Genomic DNA, 23855 nt, shown 5'->3' on the forward strand with positions numbered 1-23855 from the left:
GTCTTGAGTAAAATAATTTCTGCCTTATCTTGCCCTCTACTTCCTGGACTGTGGACATTGGTTGAAAATGTGAGGTACTCAGACTTCTTTTGGAAGGGGTAGAACTTTTGTGCATTTCTGAAATCCTACTAAATCACTTATCACTTAACCTCCTTTGTAGCCATAAAATCTGGAAGTTTCAATTTCCATAACTTTGAAAAGAAGTACAGAAGGAGTCATATAGATTGCATAGATGGAGCTTGATGTAGCAATTCATTAATTCACTGTTAGCAATTCATTTGGATTTTCACATTGTATTCAAGGTTCTGTTTATCTAGTTAAGGTTGATTGATATTGCTGTTGCATAAGTGTCAGCATTTCAATAATTTGAAAGCATTTCCCTTTATGTTTATCCCAACCTTTACACTTTTTGTTTATTAAAAAATACAATTTGTCATATCTACATATGTTGTGAACTACTAGTAAGTAAAATTTATTTATATAGCACTTTTTAAAACAAGAAGCTATTACAAAGTGCTTCACATGGGAATAATAAAAGCATATCAAACAAACAATATAACAATATAAAGGAAGTATAAAAGCATGTCAAACAAAACAACATATTAGACACAAACATTACCCAAATGCCTGTCTAAACAGATTTTTTAAGCTGTTTTTATATATATATTCATAGTATCAAGTAAGTAAAGTGTTTTACACAGACAAACATTCACAGAGCGCTGTGTATTCAAAAAGAGTAAAAGTGCAATAATAGAAAATAAAAATACAATAAAACACAATAAAATAAACAGGCAGTTTCAAAATAAAAAGTAATTCAAAAATAATATTTATTATTTTGTGATAATAACTACATAATGATAGTGTCTCCTCAAGACAATGATTTACAGCCTCAGGTGTTGTCAGCAAATACCTACAGAGTAACTGAAGTATATATATATATATATCTCTCTCTATATATATATATACATATATGTACACAATACATTGGGAAGATGGCCCCAACTGACCGAGTGCTCAGTGAATACCTCAGGCAGCAGAAACCCAAGAAAGAGGAGGGAGACGAGGAACCATCATGGAAGGACAGGCCCCTGCACGGTATGTACCACCGGCAGATAGAGGAGGTGGCTGATATCCAGAAATCCTACCAGTGGCTGGATAAAACTGGACTGAAAGACAGCACAGAGGCACTAATCATGGCAGCACAAGAACAAGCTCTGAGCACAAGATCCATAGAGGCTGGGGTCTATCACACCAGGCAAGACCCCAGGTGCAGGCTGTGTAAAGATGCCCCTGAGACAATCCAGCACATAACAGCAGGGTGCAAGATGCTAGCAGGCAAGGCATACATGGAACGCCATAACCAAGTGGCCGGCATAGTGTACAGGAACATCTGTGCCGAGTATAACCTGGAAGTCCCGAGGTCAAAATGGGAGATGCCCCCAAGGGTGGTGGAGAATGACCGAGCTAAGATCCTGTGTGACTTCCAGATACAGACAAAATGCTGGTGGCTAACCAACCGGACATAGTGGTGGTAGACAAACAGGAGAAGACGGCCGTAGTGATCGATGTAGCGGTTCCGAATGACAGCAATATCAGGAAGAAGGAACACGAGAAGCTGGAGAAATACCAAGGGCTCAGAGAAGAGTTCAAGAGGATGTGGAGGGTAAAGGTAACGGTGGTCCCAGAGGTAATCGGAGCACTAGGTGCGGTGACTCCCAAGCTAGGTGAGTGGCTCCAGCAGATCCCGGGAACAACATCGGAGATCTCTGTCCAGAAGAGCGCAGTCCTGGGAACAGCTAAGATACTGCGCAGGACCCTCAAGCTCCCAGGCTTCTGGTAGAGGACCCGAGCTTGAAGGATAAACCGCCCGCAGGGGCGAGATGGGTGTTTTTTTTTTATACATATATGAGACTGAAAGCAGCTCAACTGAGCTACACATGGAGAAATCAGCACTTCACTATGCTGCTGCTCTCCCCATTTTCGTCCTCTGCATGAAACAGCTTGTAATGAACTCTATGACGGGACTTTTGGAGAGTGGGTCTGTGGAGTAGGGACAGGGATTTTTATCTGAGACTGCACACCTTGTCTTTGGATTTACTATGTTTTTGTGGTTCAGCCTTTCTGTTTGTCTGCCGAGGCCTCAAGAATGAGGTGTTCAAGCAGCTAGCACTATGATGTGGCTGCTGTGTGCTGCTGCAAGCATTATTCTGTCTGAGTAGTAGAGTCACTGAATTTGGTGATTTGAAAGTGTTTGTAAACAGTTTGGCATTGCCAACTATCATTAAAAACCAACAAACTCTTTGACATCTACATGGAAATTTCCCCTTTCTTCCTCATACCTTTCCTTATCATTACATTATATTATGTCCACAGAATGGATATGGATAATACTGAAGCAGAGGAGAATAAATAGTCAGTAACAGCTTAGGGATAACTGTTAGCACTTTTCTTTGTGTGGCTCCTTACAATATCCACATGTTTAAGAGTACGAATATCAGCTTATATAAGCATTGCACTGTTTAACATTTGCTAATAGTCAAGCTTTACAATGCCAATTTAGCAAGAACATTTTCACATCTATTTTCTTGACTCTTCCTCTACCTGGTATTTGTCAATCAAACACACTGGTCAGAAATAGTAGCACTTTATTTATACTGTTCATTTGGGTAGCTTATTGCTTGCCATTTATCATTTAGTTTAATCACTATATACCAAGATTTGAAAGAATATGAACCCCCTCAAATCTCCAAGCTGTTTGTTGTCGTTTTTACAATCGCCCTTTTTTCTATCAGTACATTAGACAAAGAAATACACAGCTCTGCTTCATCAGTTTCCGTTAGGCAATCCAAGAAGCCCAAATAAATAAAACAAATTATATGCACCGGGTGGCCAGTTCTCCTTCCCTCTATCCCTGTTACGCAAAATGCAGCAGCAAACTTTTGGCACCAGAATGCCAAGTTCTCTTCCTTCTATCCCTTATTCGCAAATGCATCAAGTTTAATACTACTGGGATACCAGTTTTTCTGCATTGATCCTTCATATGCAACATCTGGATGCCAGGTACTCATTCGCAAGATGAAGAAGTAAGTTTTTTTTTTTTTTATCACTAAGACAGCAGGTTCTCTCTCTCTCTATCTCTCATTTGCAAATGCAGCAGAAAGCTTTTTGCACTGGGATACCAGGTTATCTCTTCTCTAACTTTCCTTTGCAAAATACAGCAGCTCACTTTTCCAGCACTGGATTGGCAGCTTGTGCCATCTATTATTTTCAAAAAAAAAATTATCATCACCGTGTTGCCAGTCTTTTCATGCTTAAGCCATTTGCCTTTATCTACTAAAACACTGTAAAACCTAAAATCAGGATGTGGGCCCAGCTAGTGAATCTTGTTTTAAACATATTTTGCACCACTGATTATACTGTAAATAGTACTGGAGATATAGAAAATTAGTCACTTCCCATATCTGTCTTATATTATATCAGTCATTCTTGTTTTTTTTCCATGTTTCAAATTTTCAAGTCAGAGCTAGGATCACATTCGTACACACTGCAACTGTTTGCAAGTAGATTGTAACCAGTGTGTATCCCCCTAAGGCAAGAAAGGAAAAAAAGAAGGAGAAAAAAGTAAAAGGAAGAAAAAAAGCACAAGGATAGGTGTGTTTTCAGTGTCATTAACACCGACTAATAATGATTCCCTTCCTGACACCACACCCTGAACCCGCTGCTCCACTTCTCCCTTGCAGCTGAGCCACCAACCACAATCCACCAGAGAGATCAAAAGAAAAAATATGTAACAATCACCTGATAACTCAATGTCACTAACAGGAAACTCACAGGTGCTGTTTTTAACTAAATCCACTGCAAATAAATACGATACCACAGGGACACTTATTGGATGCACTATGTGCTTCCGTGAGGAAATAATTTATACCACTGCAACTAAATTATACTAGACACAACAAATCATTTCATCACAAACACTTGCAAGGGCAGATTCCTATGAGTTGTTAGCTCCCTACTTAGGGATTGCACAATGCCCAAATAATATTGCCCCTAGCCCAATTGACATGAACACAAACCCAAGCATAAAATAATCCTTTTTAAAATATGGCCCTTTCCCTAAAACAAACTAGGGAGAAAGATCGACAACAGGAGAAAAGAAAAATGGTGACACTATCACATGTGCAGCCCGTCCTGCAGGAGATGATACAGTGTTACCTTACAGTGCATGAATACATTTTTTTCCTGTCATATTCAACTCCAACTGACTGCTCTGTTTGCCACGCCACATGATTAATGAATACAATAGACATCACCAATACATTTCAACAAACTTCACTCACTCCACTGCATGTGGGTCCTCAATTCAATATTTAGTCTGCATGTCTCACAGATTACAACCAATTCTTTCTCTGTATTAAATGCAACCACATTTTCCTGAACAAGAGAACTGATATCTGATTAGCTAGTATGTGGCTTAGCAGCAGTTGCTCTCAAAACAGCCTTACACTATGCACTTTATCATTGTACGGTTTTTGCAGTTATATTTCTATACTGTTACACCTTACTGAGTTTTAACAGGAAATATACTGGGTGTTGTTGTTCTGCTTATACAGCACAATGAATATTTATCCATTTTTAGTGTTGCCTTGCCTCATTGATTGAGTCAGTTTGACCTGCACACACACACACACACACACACACACACACACACACACACACACACACACACACACACACACTGTTACATTATTATAATCTAAGCACAGACACGCTTATTGCTCTCACTTTCCCACCCTCTGTCATGTGTCCACCTGCAAACCACTTGTTTGTTTTTCCATATTTTCAAGCACTATGTGCCTTGCACATGCTACATTAAGGGGGTAGGACAAAAAGATAAATACTTCTACATCACACTGCAGAGTCTTCCACTATATATATATATATATACATATATATGTGTGTGTGTTTGTGTGTGTGTGTGTGTGTGTGTGTGTGTGTGTGTGTGTGTGTGTGTGTGCTTGCACATCTGTGTGTTCTGAGCACGAGCTGAAAAGCTGCCACAACTAAAGTAGAAAAACATTTTAAATAAACTTTCACTTACCTCATAAATGCTGTGTGTACTGGGTATCTCACAACCTCCAAAAAAGCTTCCTGGGTTTTATTTATTTATTTTTATTATGTGGTTTTTTGTTAACCCTGCCTCTCTATGACTCACTGAGTATGAGAAACTATCAGTTATCTCAAGACGATCACAGCTTTTTCACCACAGTGCAGTGCAACACAAAACAAGACATGACGGCTGATGTTCAGAGTTGTGATCACTACTTGTTTTTACTCCAGATTCTGTACATAATTACTCTTCATGGTTTACCTAATGTAGTAGTTTTACAAAAAGTGCTCAATTAATGTGTTTAATTAAATTTGAAATATCTAGTTTTGTGTTTCTGTTTTCTAAAAACTTGACAATTGTGAACAACTTCACATCAGCTGCAGAAAGTGAGCGATCATGTCTCATATTTTTGGGAAGTTGAATTTGGAATTTTTTCTGGAACTTTCTACATCTTGGTATCATTAGTCTAATAGGCAACGGTCTCCTCTTATGTGTTCTTTTCATCTACAAGAATCTGAAAAATATCACAAGTATTTTTATCCTGAACCTGGCCTGTTCTGATTTAATTTTCACCATCACACTTCCTTTTTGGACTGTTGATTGTTTACATGACTGGATCTTTGGGGAATTTGTCTTAAAATTAGTGACTGGTACTTGTTGGTTTGTACAGCAGTGCCATTCTGCTGACTGCCATGACAGTGGAGCGTTTTATTACTGTCATACTGCACAACTGGCTGATCAGCTATGCCAGAATGAAGAGATGTGAAACTGGTGCCTGTGTAGCTGCCTGGGTCATCAGCATCTCAGCATCCCTGAGTGATGCAATGAAAGTAGTTGGTTGAAAGCTGGGATGGTTTTAGCTATTGTTACGATAAATCTAATGACAACCTCGGACATTATCTCCAAGTATCACTGTATCCCACCCACCCCATTTTCCCATTTCCCTCTATAAACCACCACTGTGCAGCACCAAATTCTATGTGCAATAACCCGAATTGTGTATACATAACACTATCTATTAACATATTTACTTTTTTACACCAGAATATTTGTACATTTTATGTTTTTTTCTGTTAATACTGTTCATATGTATTTAGTGCTGCTATTCTAAATACTTTCATACAATACAGTTTGTATTTATTTAATGTCACATCTTTTGCATAATCACTTGAAGTCATCCAAATCTATTTTTCTCTTTTTAATGTTTTAAGTCAAAGATTTGTACGGGTAAAGATGTGCATTTTCATGCTGCTCTTCCATTGAATGTTCCTGGAGATAACAGAATGCTATCAAAATCCAATGAAGCTGTGTTGACCAAGGGTGAGATCTAAAACCTGCAGGACACCGGCCCTCGAGGCCTGGAGTTTGAAACCTGTGGTGTAGATGTACTCTGGCATTTCTTCGTGTCAGATTAAAAACAGAGAAATTTGAGGTAAAGGGAAACAAACACAGGGTCAAAACTGACTGCACAGGAATCAACACAAGGAAGCATGATAACAGAAATGAGGGCAACACAAGCAACCTAAAAACTAGATAACCAAACTAAAACCTGACATTACAAAGAGTAGGCATGCAGGGGTGTTGAACTCCAGGCCTGGAGGGCCGGTGTCCTGCAGGTTTTCGATAACACGCTGGTTCAACACACCTGAATCAAATGATTAGTTCATTACCAGGCCTCTGGAGAACTTCAAAACATGCTGCCTTTAAATCAGCTGTGTTGTATCAAGGACACATCTAAAACCTGTAGGACACCGGCCCTCCAGGCCTGGAGTTCGACACCTGTGGCAGAGAGCAATTACAACTATAATAAGAAACAAAACCTGGAACACAATCTTAACCTCAGAACATTAAAGAAACCAGAAATAAAAGACCAAACGCATAAACATTGCATCACAGACCCACTGGGACCCAGACCCAAACTTCTACTCATCTCCGATTAGATCTACTTCTATTACTTAAAAATATTTATGTTAGAAAATTAGTTGTAATAAGTGACTGGCACCTACAAACATAGTCAAGAGGCTTAGCTGTTCAAGCCAAATTTAAGAGATAAGGGACTTGAGATTTGCTGTGACCAAAGATCTGGTTCCAGTATTCTAGAAACATTTAATAATTTGGGATTAACACAACAAAACAACATTAAAAGGGAGTGGCAGCTGCTAATGGCAGATATTAACTTTTGCTGGTTAGCGAAGATTATTAAAAATTGGTTTGAGCTAAGGGGAGAGGGGGGCGAGAGACCTATCAACAGACTGGTGCTGCAGCTACAACAATGCAGTCGTGGTTAAAAGATAGCTGAGCGTAAAAGTGACGCTCTTGAATTACCGGTCAATCTACGTCCTTACGCTCACCTATGGTCATGAGCTTTGGGTAGTGACTGAAAGAACAAAACTGCAGATACAAGTGGTGGACATGAGCTTTCTCCAAAGGATGGCTGGCCTCTCCCTTAGTAAGTGAATGGGTTAAATGCAGAGAGGAATTTCCCCACGGGGATCAATAAAGTATACATTATTATTATTATTATTATTAATATTATTGAGTTTGCAAAGAAAAGCGTCTGGACTTCTTTAAGTTGCTTGAAAAGCAACTTAAAGAAGTCAGACGCTTTTCTTTGCAAACTCCTTTGACTACGATGACCTGGATGACTGAGAACCTTCACAGACATATTATTATTATTATTATTATTATTATTATTATTATTATTATTATTATTATTATTATTATTATTAGATACAGGGTGAGAAGTTTGGCCATCTGGAAGGGGCTCCGATTATCTTCTCCACATCGAAAGGATGCAGTTGAGGTGGTTTTGGCCCACCAGAAGAAGAATCTGGGGCAGACCCAGGACATGCTGGAGAAAATATACCTTTTGGTTGACCTGTTAATGCCTTGGTGTTCCCCTGATAACCTAAAGGAGGACGCCAGGGAGAGACAGGTCTGGCCTTCTCTGCTTTGGCTGCTGTGCCTGCAACCCGGTGTTAGGTCTGCACTCGCAGGCCTCGCTAGTTCAGAGACTTCTTACCGTGAACAAAGCAAGATAATCAGAGCTCAATTCATTTTAACATGGAAGGGAAGCCGGTCTGGTCAGGATCTTGGAGCTACAAGCTCCCCACCTGATCCCAGCCAACTTCAAAACTCCAGTCTCCCCTCGCAGCCTTTTATTCAGTGACAACAGTTACACAAACACCCCATTGTAAAACCCATATGGTGTGTCATAAAAGTTAAGGCACTGTGTGTGTGTGCATGCGTGTGTGTGCATGCGTGTGTGTTTGTATACGTAACTTCCTGGTTACAACTGTTTTAACAACATCCCTAGTCATAAAAAGGGTCATCTCCCCTCACCCCGTATATGGCTTAACCCCTTTTAATGGTCCACCATACTCAAGCATAGGTGAGCCCATAAATGGCAGGAAGTAAACATTCCTTACTAAATAAGGAAACCAGAATGTTACATGCAAGTGTGCCTGCAGCACAAAATCACTCCAACACCCGGCTCCAGAGAAGTGGAAGAAAATGGATGGATGGATGGATGGATGGATGGATGGATGGATGGATGGGTGGATGGATGGATGGTTTTTGCTGCCAAAACTATTATAGTAACTCAAATATTCAGGCTCTATAACAATGGAAAATTTCTGGTGACAAGATCTCAGACAAATCAGGCTGGTGGGGTCACAGTGCGGCCCTACTGTAAAGGGTCTAACAGAAAAAAACAGAATAAGAGTGTGAGGCTTCTTTTTAACCACAGTGATGTGTAACATGTTTTGTTTCATGTTTAGTTTTCTTCCTCTTCTTATCTGCTTCCTCATCAAGAGCCTTGCTGCTGTACTACTTTAGCACTTTTATTATGTTCATCTACCTTTTTATGCTTTACATAGCATTAGAGATATCATAAATCAACACCATTTTTATGATCTGTGTTGGATTTTATGTTTTCATATTTAGTTGTATTTATATCATGTTTACATGTTTTCAGTAAGAAATACTTTCTTTCGAACAGAATACTGGGGTTTCTGCTTTTTTTCTAATTTTAGATCATCAATATCCTCATGCTTAAAAAACCCCCAAAACAAAACAAAAGTTACATTTATTTATTTATGAGTCTGTTTTGATTAGATGGCTTTGAAAAAACCCCCCATACATTCAACACTGTTTCATTTCATTTCAATGTAAAAAAAAGTGATTGCTCAAGCTTTTTTGCTTTTTTTTTTCTTCACAGTGTGGCTTTCGTTAGGGTGGTACTCTAGCTCAAAGACAAGACAAACTATCAGATATCTCACGAACATCACACGTTTTTCACCACAGTGAAATTCAACAGAAGACCTGAGATTGAGGTAAGTTTAGAGGAATGTAACATGCATATAGACAGTTATTTGTCAGGTTTAATTTGATGAAGTTTCATTTTTCATGTGACAATTTGTTTCACAAGTTAACTTTGAATTTTTTTTTTCATGATGTGGTTTTTGTTAAGGCAGAATCTCTGAATGAATGTGAAATAAACAGGAACTATTAGTTTTCCGAAGAACATTGCACAGCTTTTGTGATGAATCACAGGGCAGTTCAGCAGAAGACTTGACAGTTGATGTTTGCGGTAAGTTGCTGCGTTTGTTTTCTGAAATTTGATACTTTTTTAGTCACTTTGGTTTTATATAATATACAAAAACTAGAACCAAAATCAACAGTTTCTGTCACTTTAGAGAAAACTGGTCAATCATTGTGTTTGATTGCATTTTATTTCATATGTATGTTTTCCAGAAGATTGAAAATGGCAAACTTCACATCCACATCCAGAACGAGTGGTGATGCTGAATACATCTGTGATACTAATGTTCCCACCATCACTGGTCCCCTTTTCATCTTGATCTTCATCTTCAGTATCACATGCAACAGTCTCCTCTTATGTGTTCTTTTCATCTACGAGAATCTGAAAAATGTGACAAATATTTTCATCCTGAACCTGGCCTGCTCTGATTTGATCTTCACCATCACACTTCCATTCTGGGCTGTTGATCACCTACACCACTGGGTCTTTGGGGAATTTGTCTGCAAAGTTATCACTGCTGGATTCGATGTTGGTTTGTACAGCAGTGTCATTCTGCTGACTGCTATGACAGTGGATCGTTTTACTACTGTTGTACTGCACAACTGGCCGATCAGCCATGCCAGAATGAAGAGGTGTGCAATCGGTGCCTGTATAGCTGCCTGGGTCATCAGCATCTCAGCGTCAATGAGTGATGCAATGAAAGTAAAGGTTGAAAGCTGGGATGGTTTTAACTATTGCGGGGATGAATCTGAAGACAAGCTTGGACGTTATCTCCAAGTGTCACTGCTATTCTTCCTCCCATTTGCCATCATTATTTTCTGCTATTCTGCCATCCTCATGAAAGTTTTGCAAGGTTTAAACAGAAAGAAGTTCAGGACTGTGGCTGTGCTGTTGTGTATTGTTGCAGTCTTTTTCATTTGCTGGGGGCCATACCATATTATGCTTTTAATCAAGTCTCTCAATACAAACAAAGATTGTAATGTACTGAAACGGTTAGAAGTTGCCTACCATATTTGTGAAATGCTTGCCTATTCTCACTGCTGTATGAACCCTCTGCTGTATATGCTCTCACAGAAGTTGCGAAATCATCTGTTGAATCTTTTGCGCTGTGAAAAAGTGAACAGGAAGAAGAGAGAAAGAAGCAGCAGCCTCAACACTTCACAACATTTCACATTGCAGAGCTCTGCTGTTTAGATGGAACTGCACAACTAATCAGTTGACAGTCACTAATGAAGTTAAACATTGACTTGGGCTGACAGAGTCTAAAAGTACTTTGAAGTGTAAGTGTATTAACACAGTCCCTGAGGCAAACGGAGAGCAGTAATTAGATTAACTTGGACTGTAAAAGTAACAATATCTGGTGTATTTTTACTTATACCTTTATTTTAAAGTAGATATGACAAATTACTTTTTTAATTCACAAAAAGTGTAAAGGTTGGGATAAACATGCTTTAAAATTATTGAAATGCTGACACTGATGTAACAGAAATATCAGTCAACCTTAACTAGATAACCAGAACCTTAAATACAATGTGAAAAGTCAAATGAATTGTACTTAATAGACAATTCAATATGTGTCCAGTTACTTAAACTTTAGGGAAAAACAGTATTAGACTGCTACATGACTCCTTCTGTATGTTCTTTTCAAAATGGTGGAAACTGAAACTTCCAGATTTTATGGCTACAAAGGAGGTTAAGTGATACGTTTTTGTAGATAGCATGATTCTGTTGCTTAAACTCAAGTTGTTTCTTCAATTTCCAAGTCCTAACTTTGATTTAGTAGGATTTCAGAAATGCACAATAGTTTTACCCCTTCCAAAAGAAGTGTGAGTACCTCGCATGTTCAACCAATGTCCATACTTCAGGAAGTAGAGGGCAGGATGAGGCAGACATTATTTTACTCAGGACAGCTATAAGGGGCAGTAGGTGGAGGAAGGCCAGACATCAGAGCAGGAATTTGAAAGCTCAGAGGAGGACAAATCAGCTTTTGAGGGGACCTAGTTCTAATAAGAACAACTGTTTAATGCAGGGCTCTGAAGTTTAGACATTACAATATGTAGAAGGGGAAATAAGAATGTATTCAATTTAATTCACACACACACACACACACACACACACACACACACACACACACACACACACACACACACACACACACACACACACCAACTAAGAATCTGATTTCTTCTTTTTTCCTCTCCTCTTGTTAATGTAACTAATAATATATATGTAAATAAAAGTGGACTAAATCATATGCCTTCGTACTTCATTTCACTTGAATTATCGTTTCACTTCCAATCTGAAATTCAACCTGGGCTGAAAATTTTGTTTTGTCTTGTTTTGCATAAACAAGAAAACAGGACAACCGTGCCCGCAATCAGAGGACCACCTGTTTGGTGGTCTAAATATCAGCGCTCACATGGTGGTCCCACGATGACATCAAACAGAAAACAGGGAACTGGGTTTTAGAAAAAAAAATCAGCACACAAACAACAGCCTATCTGAATTTAGTGGTTTGCAGTTATAGCCAGATCAACAAGCAGATTCTTGAATAGTACAATAGTCAAAGTACCAAATGATCTTGATCTCTCTGATAATGGTACAAGAATAAAGCCCTCTGAAAAGAGAAAAGTCTCTTAAACAGCACACAACAAGGCTTCCATGGAAACATGATTCCCTTCACAGGCCGTGCCTCAATTCAACATTTAGTCTGCTTATCTTGCAGTTTATGACAGCTCCTTCTCTATAATGAAATGCAACCACAATTTCCTGAACTAAAGAAATGTTGTCTGATTAGTTAGTTCCTTTTTGTTACACCTGACTTAACTTTCTGTTTTAACGGGATATGTATTAGGTGTTGCTTTGCTTATGTATCAGAATGAATATTTATTCTAGTAATGCTTTGCTTAATTTCTTGCACAGATGCTATCTCTTGCCTTCATGCTGATCAGTGCACATCCTGCTTCTTTAGTTGTTCAGGCCAAATGGAAAAAAAAAATATCTAAAAAAAAAAGAGCAGAAAAACATTGCTATGTGTGATTTTTAATTTCTTGAGCCTCATCTTATACAATAGCTCTTATCCATGATGGACTTTGGGTGTTGTCATTTGCCCCTTCTCAGGCCCCAGGATTATTTCTGGATGCTTCTAAACTGCATTTGTTTTCATCAAGATGTGACTAATGTATTTGTAACACAATGCATTTATTAATTCAGTTCATGACATTAACCTGATTGATACAGCTTTAACTATTAATGATGTAATAATGTTATATCGTCATTACTTCAGTTACTCAGTAGTTATTTGCTGACAAGACTTGAATATGTAAATCATGTTCTTGAAGAGGGACTACCATTATGTAATTATTGTCACTAAATAATAAATATTATTTTTTAATTATTTATTTTGAGACTATCATTTTTTTTATTGTGTTTTATTGTATTTTTATTGGCTATTATGGCACTTTTACTCTTTTTGTGTACAGCGCTCTGTGAACACATACTGCAATGAAAGCAGCTCAGTTGAGCTTCACATGGAGAAATCAGCACTTTATGTCCTCTGCATTAAAACAGCTTCCTGTGGGTCTTTCTAAAGGGAACAAGCTTGGAAGATCACATCAGATATCCTACTTCTGCAACTCAGTTTCTAACCTTTGGTGCAATTTTGAGGCTTGTAATGAACTCCATGACGGGATATTCGGAGAGTGGGTCTGTGGAGTAGGGACAGGAATTTATTATCTGAGACTGCACATTTTTTAAAAAAATCCTGTTTTCTCTATTGATCCTTCAAATGCAAAGCAGCAGTGAACCCTTCCAGAACTGGGATGCCAGATTCTTTCTTTATCTTTCATTTGGAAAATGCAGCAACAAACCTCTCTGCATCTATTATTGCAAACGGCAGCAGGGAACCCTTCTGCCTCCGGATGTCAGTTTTCTGCCATCTATCTATTGTTTGCAAAACAAAAAACAAAAAACAAACAAAAAAAAGCTATGGGCACTTCCCTCTATCCCTCTTTCGCAAAATGCAGCATCAAGGTTTTTGGCACCGGCATGCCTGTTTCAATTCCCTCTATCCCTCTTCTGCAAATGCATCAGCAAATTTTCTACCACTGGGATGCTAGTTTTTCTTCATAGATCCTTCCTATGCAAAGCAGCAGTGAACCTTTCCTGCATCGGGATGCCAGATTCTCTTTCCTCTATCCCTCTTTCACAAATGCAACAGTAAGCTTTTCCCCACTGGGATGCCAGGTTCTCTTTCTCAATTCCTCCTTTGCAAATGCAGCAGCAAGTTTTTCTGAATCTATCCTCCATATGCAAAAGCAGCAGTACACCTTTCTGCCACGAGGATGCCAGTTTTTCTGCCAGCTATCTATCCTTGGCAAACATCTTCTGCCTGTAGGACAGCTACAGGCAGAAGATGGAGAACCAGCTTCAGCAAAACAATGTTGGTGAAGTCTGGAGAGGCCTCAGAACCATCTCAGGCCACAAACATCAGAACTCTCTGCCTGGGAGGGATGTGAGGTGGGCAAATGAACTGAATCATTTCTTCAACAGATTTGATTCAGCCATGAGGCAGTCTCCAACATCGGCTGCAGACTCACCCACCCCCACTGCTGCTGTTCCACCTCTGACACCTCAGACACTTCACACCTCCTCTATTCACCCTGCTCACTCCTCCCCACCCCCAACAACAGCATCCAATAGGGCTTTGGAGTTGACGTCACTGGAGATGGGCCACGCCCCCTTTCCGCCATGACAGTAGGCTAGACACAGGATACAGCTTCAGCTATGGTTCGTACGTGTTGTGTTATCAGTTGCAACGTTTGATCACACGATCGTGAAGGCAAGAAGCTGGATAATGGGCTCTCTTTTCATCGTTTTTCAACCTGGAGGCAACGTGAGGGATCCCATGTATCCGATATTACTAAACAAAGACGTCAGGCTTGCATTGCAGCGGTGAGACGAGCAGATCGAGTTCTGTGCAATCCCCAGCTTTTTGTTGGTTTGCTCTCCGCATCTTCTTTCCGGTGAGTTCTAAATTAATTCATATCACTATTAAAATGCTTTTAGTGTTATTTTCAATGTGCTGAGGTCATAGATAATGAGATAAAACATGCTAATGTGTGATGCTGCAGAACCACGTCATGTCATCATGTCGACTGAGTAGCTTATGATTTAGCATTATTGCAGGCAAACCAGCATATGAAATGGATGTAACAAATCCAGACTGGGCACCAACACTGCTCATGGGCCTCTAAAAACATACTAAATTGCTCTCATTTTACACTAATCCGCACATAACTTCCAGATGAATCACACACCTGTCATGTGCACTAATTTTATCTTACAGGCTTTTATGCAGCTGCAGAGTCTGATGGTGTGCCCCGTGCAGAAGTAATCGATGAAGATCTGACAGAAGAACAACAACAAAATTACAATGTCATAGCTGTGGACAGCAGTTGTGTTGGACAAGTGGAGGTTGAGGTACCACCTGTAAATGTGGACAGTGGTGATTGGACAGACAGCATCACAGAAGCTAAAGGGCAGACAAAGCATTGTGTATGCAATGAACAGGGCAGAGCAGAAATAAACACAACACTGCTTGATAAGATTGTTAAGGTTTGCTGTGTTTTGGTGAATATGTGCCCCAGTGTGGTTGTCAAACCAGCGCCAAATGAAACTTGCTCTTGTTGAGTATTCATAAAGCTGTTGTGTTGCATGTGTAGTTCATTGTAAATAATTGTACTTTGTGTGAAGTAATTTCAATAAAACAGAAAAGAATAGTATACATGTGTTTTTTTTTTTTATTCTTGATCTTATCACATGTACTTAGCAAGTACATAGAAATGAAATGCAAACTATTTACATGGCAACACACAGCTGGCATCAATCTTGAACCACAAAATGAAACATTACAGGCTATTTAGAGCAGCACATTGTTTGGAGAAGTATTTCCCAACAAGTTCAGGAAGACACACTTTAAGAAAGAAGTCTTGTGCTTGCTTTAAACGTGGTTCCCAGAAATCCACATCAGGGAAGATGCGTATGACAGCAAGGTCTCTCTGTGTCCACACAACGAGGTCACAGTGCAGTTTCATTCAGTCGTTGTGAGTGCAGTACCTGAAACACACAAAAACCACTTTTAATAAAAGGTCTGTAATGAACCAAGGCTAATATAGATGGTTTGGCTGTACGTGCAAATCAAAAACTGTAACAAGGAAGTTGTTTAGAAAGTTATCATGTTCAAACCGACTTACCTTTGTCTTAACGACAACGTACAGTTGTCGCAGCGTGGAGGCATAAAGATGGACAAATCTTGCACCCAGCCGTTCGTGAATTGGATGTGGGCCTCCAGGGATTTATAATTCTTAAACTGGTTTGCTGTGTATGCGCTGACTCCACAGACAAGGTATGCAAAGATCGGGATAGGACAAAGGCGGTAAGATAAAATTAGTGCACATGACAGGTGTGTGATTCATCTGGAAGTTATGTGCGGATTAGTGTACAATGAGAGCAATTTAGTATGTTGAGCAGTGTTGGTGCCCAGTCTGGATTTGTTACATCCATTTCATATGCTGGTTTGCCTGCAATAATGCTAAATCATAAGCTACTCAGTCGACATGATGACATGACGTGGTTCTGCAGCATCACACATTAGCATGTTTTATCTCATTATCTATGACCTCAGCACATTGAAAATAACACTAAAAGCATTTTAATAGTGATATGAATTAATTTAGAACTCACCGGAAAGAAGATGCGGAGAGCAAACCAACAAAAAGCTGGGGATTGCACAGAACTCGATCTGCTCGTCTCACCGCTGCAATGCAAGCCTGACGTCTTTGTTTAGTAATATCGGATACATGGGATCCCTCACGTTGCCACCAGGTTGAAAAACGATGAAAAGAGAGCCCATTATCCAGCTTCTTGCCTTCACGATCGTGTGATCAAACGTTGCAACTGATAACACAACACGTACGAACCATAGCTGAAGCTGTATCCTGTGTCTAGCCTACTGTCATGGCGGAAAGGGGCGTGGCCCACCTCCAGTGACATCACGCTCCAAAGCCCTATACACACTCAACACAAGGCTCCAGCCTGTCTCTCTCAACCACCCAGGTTCGGAGGGAACTGAGGAGGATTAAAGCCAAGAAGGCAGCGGGTCCAGATGGCATCAGCTCGAGGGTCGTCAGGTCCTGCGCGGACCAACTGTGTGGTGTGATGGAGCACCTCTTCAACCTGAGCCTGAGGCTGGGAAGAGTCCCACAGCTCTGGAAAACTTCCTGTGTTGTTCCAGTGCCAAAGACTTCACGCCCCAAGGACCTCAACAGCTACAGGCCGGTGGCTCTGACATCCCACCTGATGAAGACCCTGGAGCGGCTGGTCCTGGCTCAGCCGGCGCCTTGTGAGCTCATCACTGGACCCACTTCAGTTTGCCTACCAGCCTGGCATTGGAGGCGGATGATGCCATCATTCACCTCCTACATCGTTCCCTCGCTCACCTGGAGACCGCTGGGAGCACTGTGAGAATCACGTTCTTTGATTTCTCCAGTGCCTTCAACACCATTCTTCCCTCGGTTCTGAAGGACAAGCTGGAGAACTCTGGGTGGACCATCACCTCACTACCTGGATTTTGGACTACCTCACCGACCGACCACAGTATGTGAGGACTCAGGGCTGTGTGTCGGACAGGGTCGTCTGCAGTGCACGGGGCCCCACAGGGGAACGGTTCTGGCTCCGTTCCTCTTCACCATCTACACTGCAGACTTCTCCCACAACTCCACCCAGTGCTTCCTGCAGAAGTTCTCTGATGACTCTGCAATAGTCGGCCTCATCACTGATGGGGACGACAAGGAGTACAGAGGACTGACTCAAGACTTTGTGGACTGGTGCCAGCTGAACTACCTCCAGATCAACGCCAGTAAAACCAAGGAGCTGGTGGTAGACTTCCGCAGGCACAAGCATCCTCCACTGCAACCACTGAACATCCAAGGTATGGACATCGAGGCTGTGGACAGCTACAGGTACCTTGGTGTTCATCTGAACAACAAACTGGACTGGACTCATAACTCAGACGCCCTCTACAGGAAAGGGCAGAGCAGGCTGTACCTGCTTCGGAGACTCAGGTCGTTTGGAGTGGAGGCCCACTCCTGAAGACCTTCTATGACTCTGTGGTGGCCTCAGCCATCTTTTATGGTGTGGTCTGCTGGGGGCAGCATCTCTGCTGGGGACAGGAAGAGACTGAACAGGCTGATCCGAAGGGCCAGCTCTGTTCTAGGATGCCCTCTGGACCCAGTGAAGGTGGTGAGTGACAGGAGAATGGTGGCTAAGCTGTCATCCCTGTTGGACAACATCTCCCACCCCATGCATGAGACTGTGACGGCACTGAGCAGCTCCTTCAGTGGGAGACTGCGGCACCCACGGTGTGGGACGGAGAGATTTCGCAGGTCTTTCCTCCCCACTGCTGTCAGACTCTACAATAAAGACTTTTGCAGCTGATCAAACACACAAACCCACACATGTGCAATAAGACTGCTATACGTGCAATTCTTCTTCTGACGAAGTTGTGTTTTTGTATTTTCCTACTCAGTTGTATATAGTATTTGTATTTCTATTTTATTCTATTGTATATATTATTCTATTCTATTTTATTCTATTGTATATAGTATTTTATTTTATTTTATTGTATTTTATTGCATTCCAGTGTTTTCTAATTTCTGCTACATAACTTTGCACTTTTGCTGTAACAAAACAAATTTCCCACCTGTGGGACTAATAAAGGCCATCTTATCTTAAATAAATAATAATAACATGGGCACCGGGTTGCCAGTTCATTGCTCTACTGTCCTTCCTTTTCAATATGCAACAGCAAACTTCCTGACACCTGGATTCCCAACCCGGGTTGGGATTCCAGGTTCTCATTCGCAAAATGCAGAAGCAAGTTTTTCTACCACTAAGACGGCAGGTTCTCTCTCTCTATCCCTCATTTGCAAATGCAGCAGAAAGCTTTTTGCACTGGGATACCAGGCTCTCTCTCTTCTAACCCTCATTCGCAAAATATAGCAGCTCACTTTTCAGAATCAGAATCAGAATCAGAATCGTGTTTATTGGCCAAGTATATGTGCAGACAAATACAAGGAATTTGGTTCCGGTAGATGGTGGCTCTCAAGCACAGCAATCACACACACACACACACACACACACACACACACACACACACACACACACACACACACACACACACACACACACACACACACACACACACACACACACACAGCACTGGATTGGCAGCTTGTGCCATCTATTATTAAAAACAAAAAAACATTATTGTCACCCTGTTGCCAGTCTTCTTCTCCATATCAGTTCTCTATCGCTCTTTTGCATCATGCAGATGCAACTTCCCGGAACCGGGATGACAGTTTTTCTTTTCATGTACTGTTCATTTGTAACACAGCAGCCCTTCCTGCCAGTTTCTACATTATTGTTTTCTTTTTTGGGGTATGCAGCAGCAAACCTGGCACCAGGGGCTGTTTTTTTTTGTTTTTGTTTTGCCATTTGACCATCATTCAACATTACTGGCACCGGGTTGCTGGTTTGTTGCTCCACTATCCCTCCTTTCCATTAAACTACAGCAAACCTTTCTCGTCACAGGGTTTCCAGTTTCTCTGCCATCTATCCCTTCCCCATTACATGCAGCAATGCACCTTTCTGCACTGGGTCTCCAGTTCCTCTTTCAACATTCTCTCCTTTGCAAATGCAGCCGCAACAACTTCACACCAGGATGCCAGGGCAGCTTCCACTAACACACAGCTGTGTGTGTGTGTGTGTGTGTGTGTGTGTGTGTGTGTGTGTGTGTGTGTGTGTGTGTGTGCTGGAGACCAGCTGAAAATCTGAACTGGGTGTCAAACCAGTCAACTAAGCATTTTGTGTGATTTGCAATAAACACTCCTTAAAGTTGTGTTGGGTCAATCACTACAATCCCACTTATACAAACTTCAAGTCAAAAGATTGTCCAGGGATGAGTTAAGAATAAATAACTCAATAGGTCAGTTTCAGCAAATCTTTATACAATTGTATTATTAAAAGGGTTTGCAATACAATTGGACCAGTAACAACCATACAACCCACACAGGTGCTGTTTTTAACTAAATCCACTCCAAATAAATACAATACCACAGGGACACTTATTGGATGCACTATGTGCTTCCGTGAGGAAATAATTTATACCACCGCAACTAAATTATACTAGACACAACAAATCATTTCATCACAAACACTTGCAAGGGCAGATTCCTATGAGTTGTTAGCTCCCTACTTAGGGATTGCACAATGCCCAAATAATATTGCCCCTAGCCCAATTGACATGAACACAAACCCAAGCATAAAATAATCCTTTTTAAAATACGGCCCTTTCCCTAAAACAAACTAGGGAGAAAGATCGACAACAGGAGAAAGGAAAAATGGTGACACTATCACATGTGCAGCCCGTCCTGCAGGAGATGATACAGTGTTACCTTACAGTGCATGAATACATTTTTTTCCTGTCATATTCAGCTCCAACTGACTGCTCTGTTTGCCACGCCACATGATTAATGAATACAATAGACATCACCAATACATTTCAACAAACTTCACTCACTCCACTGCATGTGGGTCCTCAATTCAATATTTAGTCTGCATGTCTCACAGATTACAACCAATCCTTTCTCTGTATTAAATGCAACCACATTTTCCTGAACAAGAGAACTGATATCTGATTAGCTAGTATGTGGCTCAGCAGCAGTTGCTCTCAAAACAGCCTTACACTATGCACTTTATCATTGTACGGTTTTTGCAGTTATATTTCTATACTGTTACACCTTACTGAGTTTTAACAGGAAATATACTGGGTGTTGTTGTTCTGCTTATACAGCACAATGAATGTTTATCCATTTTTAGTGTTGCCTTGCCTCATTGATTGAGTCAGTTTGACCTGCACACACACACACACACACACACACACACTGTTACATTATCATAATCCAAGCACAGAGAAGCCAATTGCTCTCACTTTCCCACCCTCTGTCATGTGTCCACCTGCAAACCACTTGTTTGTTTTTCCATATTTTCAAGCACTATGTGCCTTGCACATGCTACATTAAGGGGGTAGGACAAAAAGATAAATACTTCTACATCACACTGCAGAGTCTTCCACTATATATACATATACACAACACCCAGCACGCCCCTGCGGGCGGTTTATCCTTCAAGCTCGGGTCCTCTACCAGAGGCCTGGGAGCTTGAGGGTCCTGCGCAGTATCTTAGCTGTTCCCAGGACTGCGCTCTTCTGGACAGAGATCTCCGATGTTGTTCCCGGGATCTGCTGGAGCCACTCGCCTAGCTTGGGAGTCACCGCACCTAGTGCTCAGATATATATATATATATATATATATATATATATATATATATATATATATATATATATATATATATATATATGTGTGTGTGTGTGTGTGTGTGTGTGTGTGTGTGTGTGTGTGCTTGCACATGTGTTTGTGTTCTGAGCATGAGCGGAAAAGCTGCCACAACTAAAGAAGAAAAACATTTTAAATAAAATTTCACTTACCTCATACATGCTGTGTGTACTGGGTATCTCACAACCTCACAAAAAGTTTTCTGGGTTTTATTTATTTATTTTTTTTTATTATGTGGTTTTTTGTTAACCCTGCCTCTCTATGACTCACTGAGTATGAGAAACTATCAGTTATCTCAAGACGATCACAGCTTTTTCACCACAGTGCAGTGCAACACAAAACAAGACATGACGGCTGATGTTCAGAGTTGTGATCACTACTTGTTTTTACTCCAGATTCTGTACATAATTACTCTTCATGGTTTACCTGAAATACAAAAACTGAAATCAAAATTTTGTTTTTTTCAAAAAAGTGCTCATTTAATGTGTTTAATTAAATTTGAAAAATCGTTTTGTGTTTCTGTCTTCTAAAAACTTGACAATGGTGAACAACTTCACATCAGCTGACGAAAGAGAGTGATCATCAATGTTCCCTCTAATTTTTCACGTGTCTGAGCGAACACACAAACTCCCTGAGCGGTCCCTTGGACCACTGTGAGCGACATCAGACGTGTGCACTGTGGTCACGCCAGCATCGAATTCATCCAAGTTACATGGTTTATTAAAATAATCAAATTACAGCATTTACATTTATGTTAGACTACTTTTAATTAACTGCTTTAGCCCACTTACAATGGAAATTAAAAAAAAAAAAATCTAGTAATTGACCTGTGTAGTGTGTTAACACTATTGGAAGTAAAAATAACTCCAATTTCAAAAACACAACTTTCTTTTTTTTTAAATTTTTTCATAAAGCTCTGACTTGTATTATGAGTCTGTGGTCTGGGAGAGAGTCCTATAACTCTCTGTGTGCAAAATACAGTATATAATGACCAATGTTGGGCAATTAATTATATAGTTACTTCTTCAAAAATGTAACTCAGTTTGGCAAACAACAAAGTTTTTTGCAGCTATTTTTTACATGCAGCCAAGGCATCTTTAAATAAACATTTCAAACTATTTACAGAACAATCAGCTGTTCTGCATCAAATCTGATGCCACACAAATTATTTGTGCCACTCCAAAAAATAATTTCTGTCCACTATGAGATAAAGGAGAACAACAGCCTGATACCTGCAGGCCTGACAACAGGAGATGTATCACTCCTGTAACACCTGTAACATTCAGCAGTCGCCTCATTGTTCTGACACACACAACAAAACTATTGACTACACTACACACTAATTTGCGCTAAACGTTGCAAATCTCTCACATCTCAAAGCACCGCCGTCACTCCTAAAACTTCCCCCCGTTTCTTAACAACTAGATGTCACGTTGCCATATCATTTTTTGATTGGTCGACATGGTACTTTTTTGGACGAATAGGAAAGGGAGAGGGGGTGGAGTTTGTTTTTGCTCACAGGCGGAGAGTGCCTTTTTTCTTATAAATCGCCGTTTTTACCGTTTCTTCCCGCAGTAAATATAAACAACGATAGTATTCAGGAAGAAAACCAAACATTGCATATTTTTTATCATAACTTTGGTTTTACGTGGCCTATCAACACAATTTAAAAACTGGTATAAAGTCCACACTTTTTCCGTCAATTGTTCCGTCTGTCCTGCTCACATCTCCAATGGTTGTACATGTTGTCATTAACGTGGCTTCACTCCACATCAGCCACGCCGCTTTGCCAGCTAAAACACCGGTGTCGGCACATAAAGACGCTGTCATTGCCTGTCAATGACGTTGATTGGCTGCTTATATACGCATTATTGGCTGAACTATGGGATAAGGTGCCATCGTTCTAATCCCATATGGGAGCAGCCAGTCACTCACTGACTAACACTGCAAAATAGGATTGTTGAAGTATTAATTTTAATTTCAATTCAGGTTAGATTTTTTTTTGTGCGCAACGCAGATTTTCTGTGCGCAGAGACCGTGCCAGCAGTAGGCAATTGCGCACGTGCGCAGCTTAGAGGGAACATTGGTGATCATGCTGGATATTTTTGGGAAGTTGAATATGCAATTTTTTCTGGAACTTTCTACATCTTGGTATCATCAGGCAACGGTCTCCTCTTATGTGTTCTTTTCATCTACAAGAACCTGCAAAATATCACAAGTATTTTTATTCTAAACCTGGCCTGCTCCAATTTGATTTTCACCCACACTTCCATTTTGGACTGTGTTTTGGGGTCTTTTTGGCCTTCCTTCCAGCTTTATTTGATAGACACAGTGAAGAAAGGACGGGAAAGGGGGGGCAGAGGGGGGTACACGACAATGGGCTGTGGGTCGGACTCGAATCCGGGCCAGCCACTCTCAGCCGTATGACATGTGGTCGCCAGCTCAATGCACTGAGCTAAACCGGCGCCATGATTCTGGGCTGTTGATTGTCTACAACAGTGGTTCTCAAACTTTTCACAGTGAGTACCACCTCATAAAATATATGGCTCTTAAAGTACCACCCTTATGACCGACATTATACTACAGAAGCATAGGCCTATTTAACACCGTGTACAGTTTACACGAGACAATTTTATTTCTTATATGAATGTTATTTATTTTAACTGTCATAAACAGGATGTGATGAATGCATTAAAGCATTCACAGCAGGTGGGATATCCGGTCTTTAAGCACTGACGTATGAACCCTG

The 23855-nt window shown here is 40.5% G+C and overlaps 2 protein-coding genes and 1 long non-coding RNA gene across 4 annotated transcripts; 2 read left to right on the plus strand and 1 right to left on the minus strand.

Moving 5' to 3' along the window:
- LOC116335037 (chemokine XC receptor 1-like) overlaps positions 1-23855 on the plus strand; it is a 78279-nt gene that overhangs the window by 33829 nt on the left and 20595 nt on the right.
- LOC116313541 (chemokine XC receptor 1-like) lies at positions 9368-11742 on the plus strand. 3 transcript variants are annotated; one of them, XM_039602280.1, is made up of 3 exons: positions 9368-9444; positions 9582-9701; positions 9866-11742. In XM_039602280.1, exon 3 carries the CDS (start codon positions 9876-9878, stop codon positions 10845-10847), a length of 972 nt encoding a protein of 323 aa, XP_039458214.1. In that variant the 5' UTR covers positions 9368-9444; positions 9582-9701; positions 9866-9875; the 3' UTR covers positions 10848-11742. The 3 variants fall into 3 exon arrangements, with proteins under 3 accessions (XP_039458214.1, XP_039458212.1, XP_039458215.1); XM_039602278.1 differs by having other exon boundaries at positions 9869-11742; XM_039602281.1 differs by having other exon boundaries at positions 9434-9444; positions 9586-9701; positions 9869-11742.
- On the minus strand, positions 15693-16413 carry LOC120434355. Its single transcript, XR_005609062.1, has 3 exons — positions 16398-16413; positions 15908-16042; positions 15693-15770 (listed from the first exon to the last, which is right to left on the minus strand). It is a non-coding gene; the product is annotated as an uncharacterized LOC120434355 (long non-coding RNA).

This window comes from Oreochromis aureus, linkage group 18, assembly GCF_013358895.1.
Source record: "Oreochromis aureus strain Israel breed Guangdong linkage group 18, ZZ_aureus, whole genome shotgun sequence".
NCBI lineage: Eukaryota > Metazoa > Chordata > Actinopteri > Cichliformes > Cichlidae > Oreochromis > Oreochromis aureus.

Bases quoted from the DNA above. Each gene is read 5' to 3' on its own strand.
- LOC116313541 (XM_039602280.1), top strand. From the start codon at position 9,876: ATGGCAAACTTCACATCCACATCCAGAACGAGTGGTGATGCTGAATAC.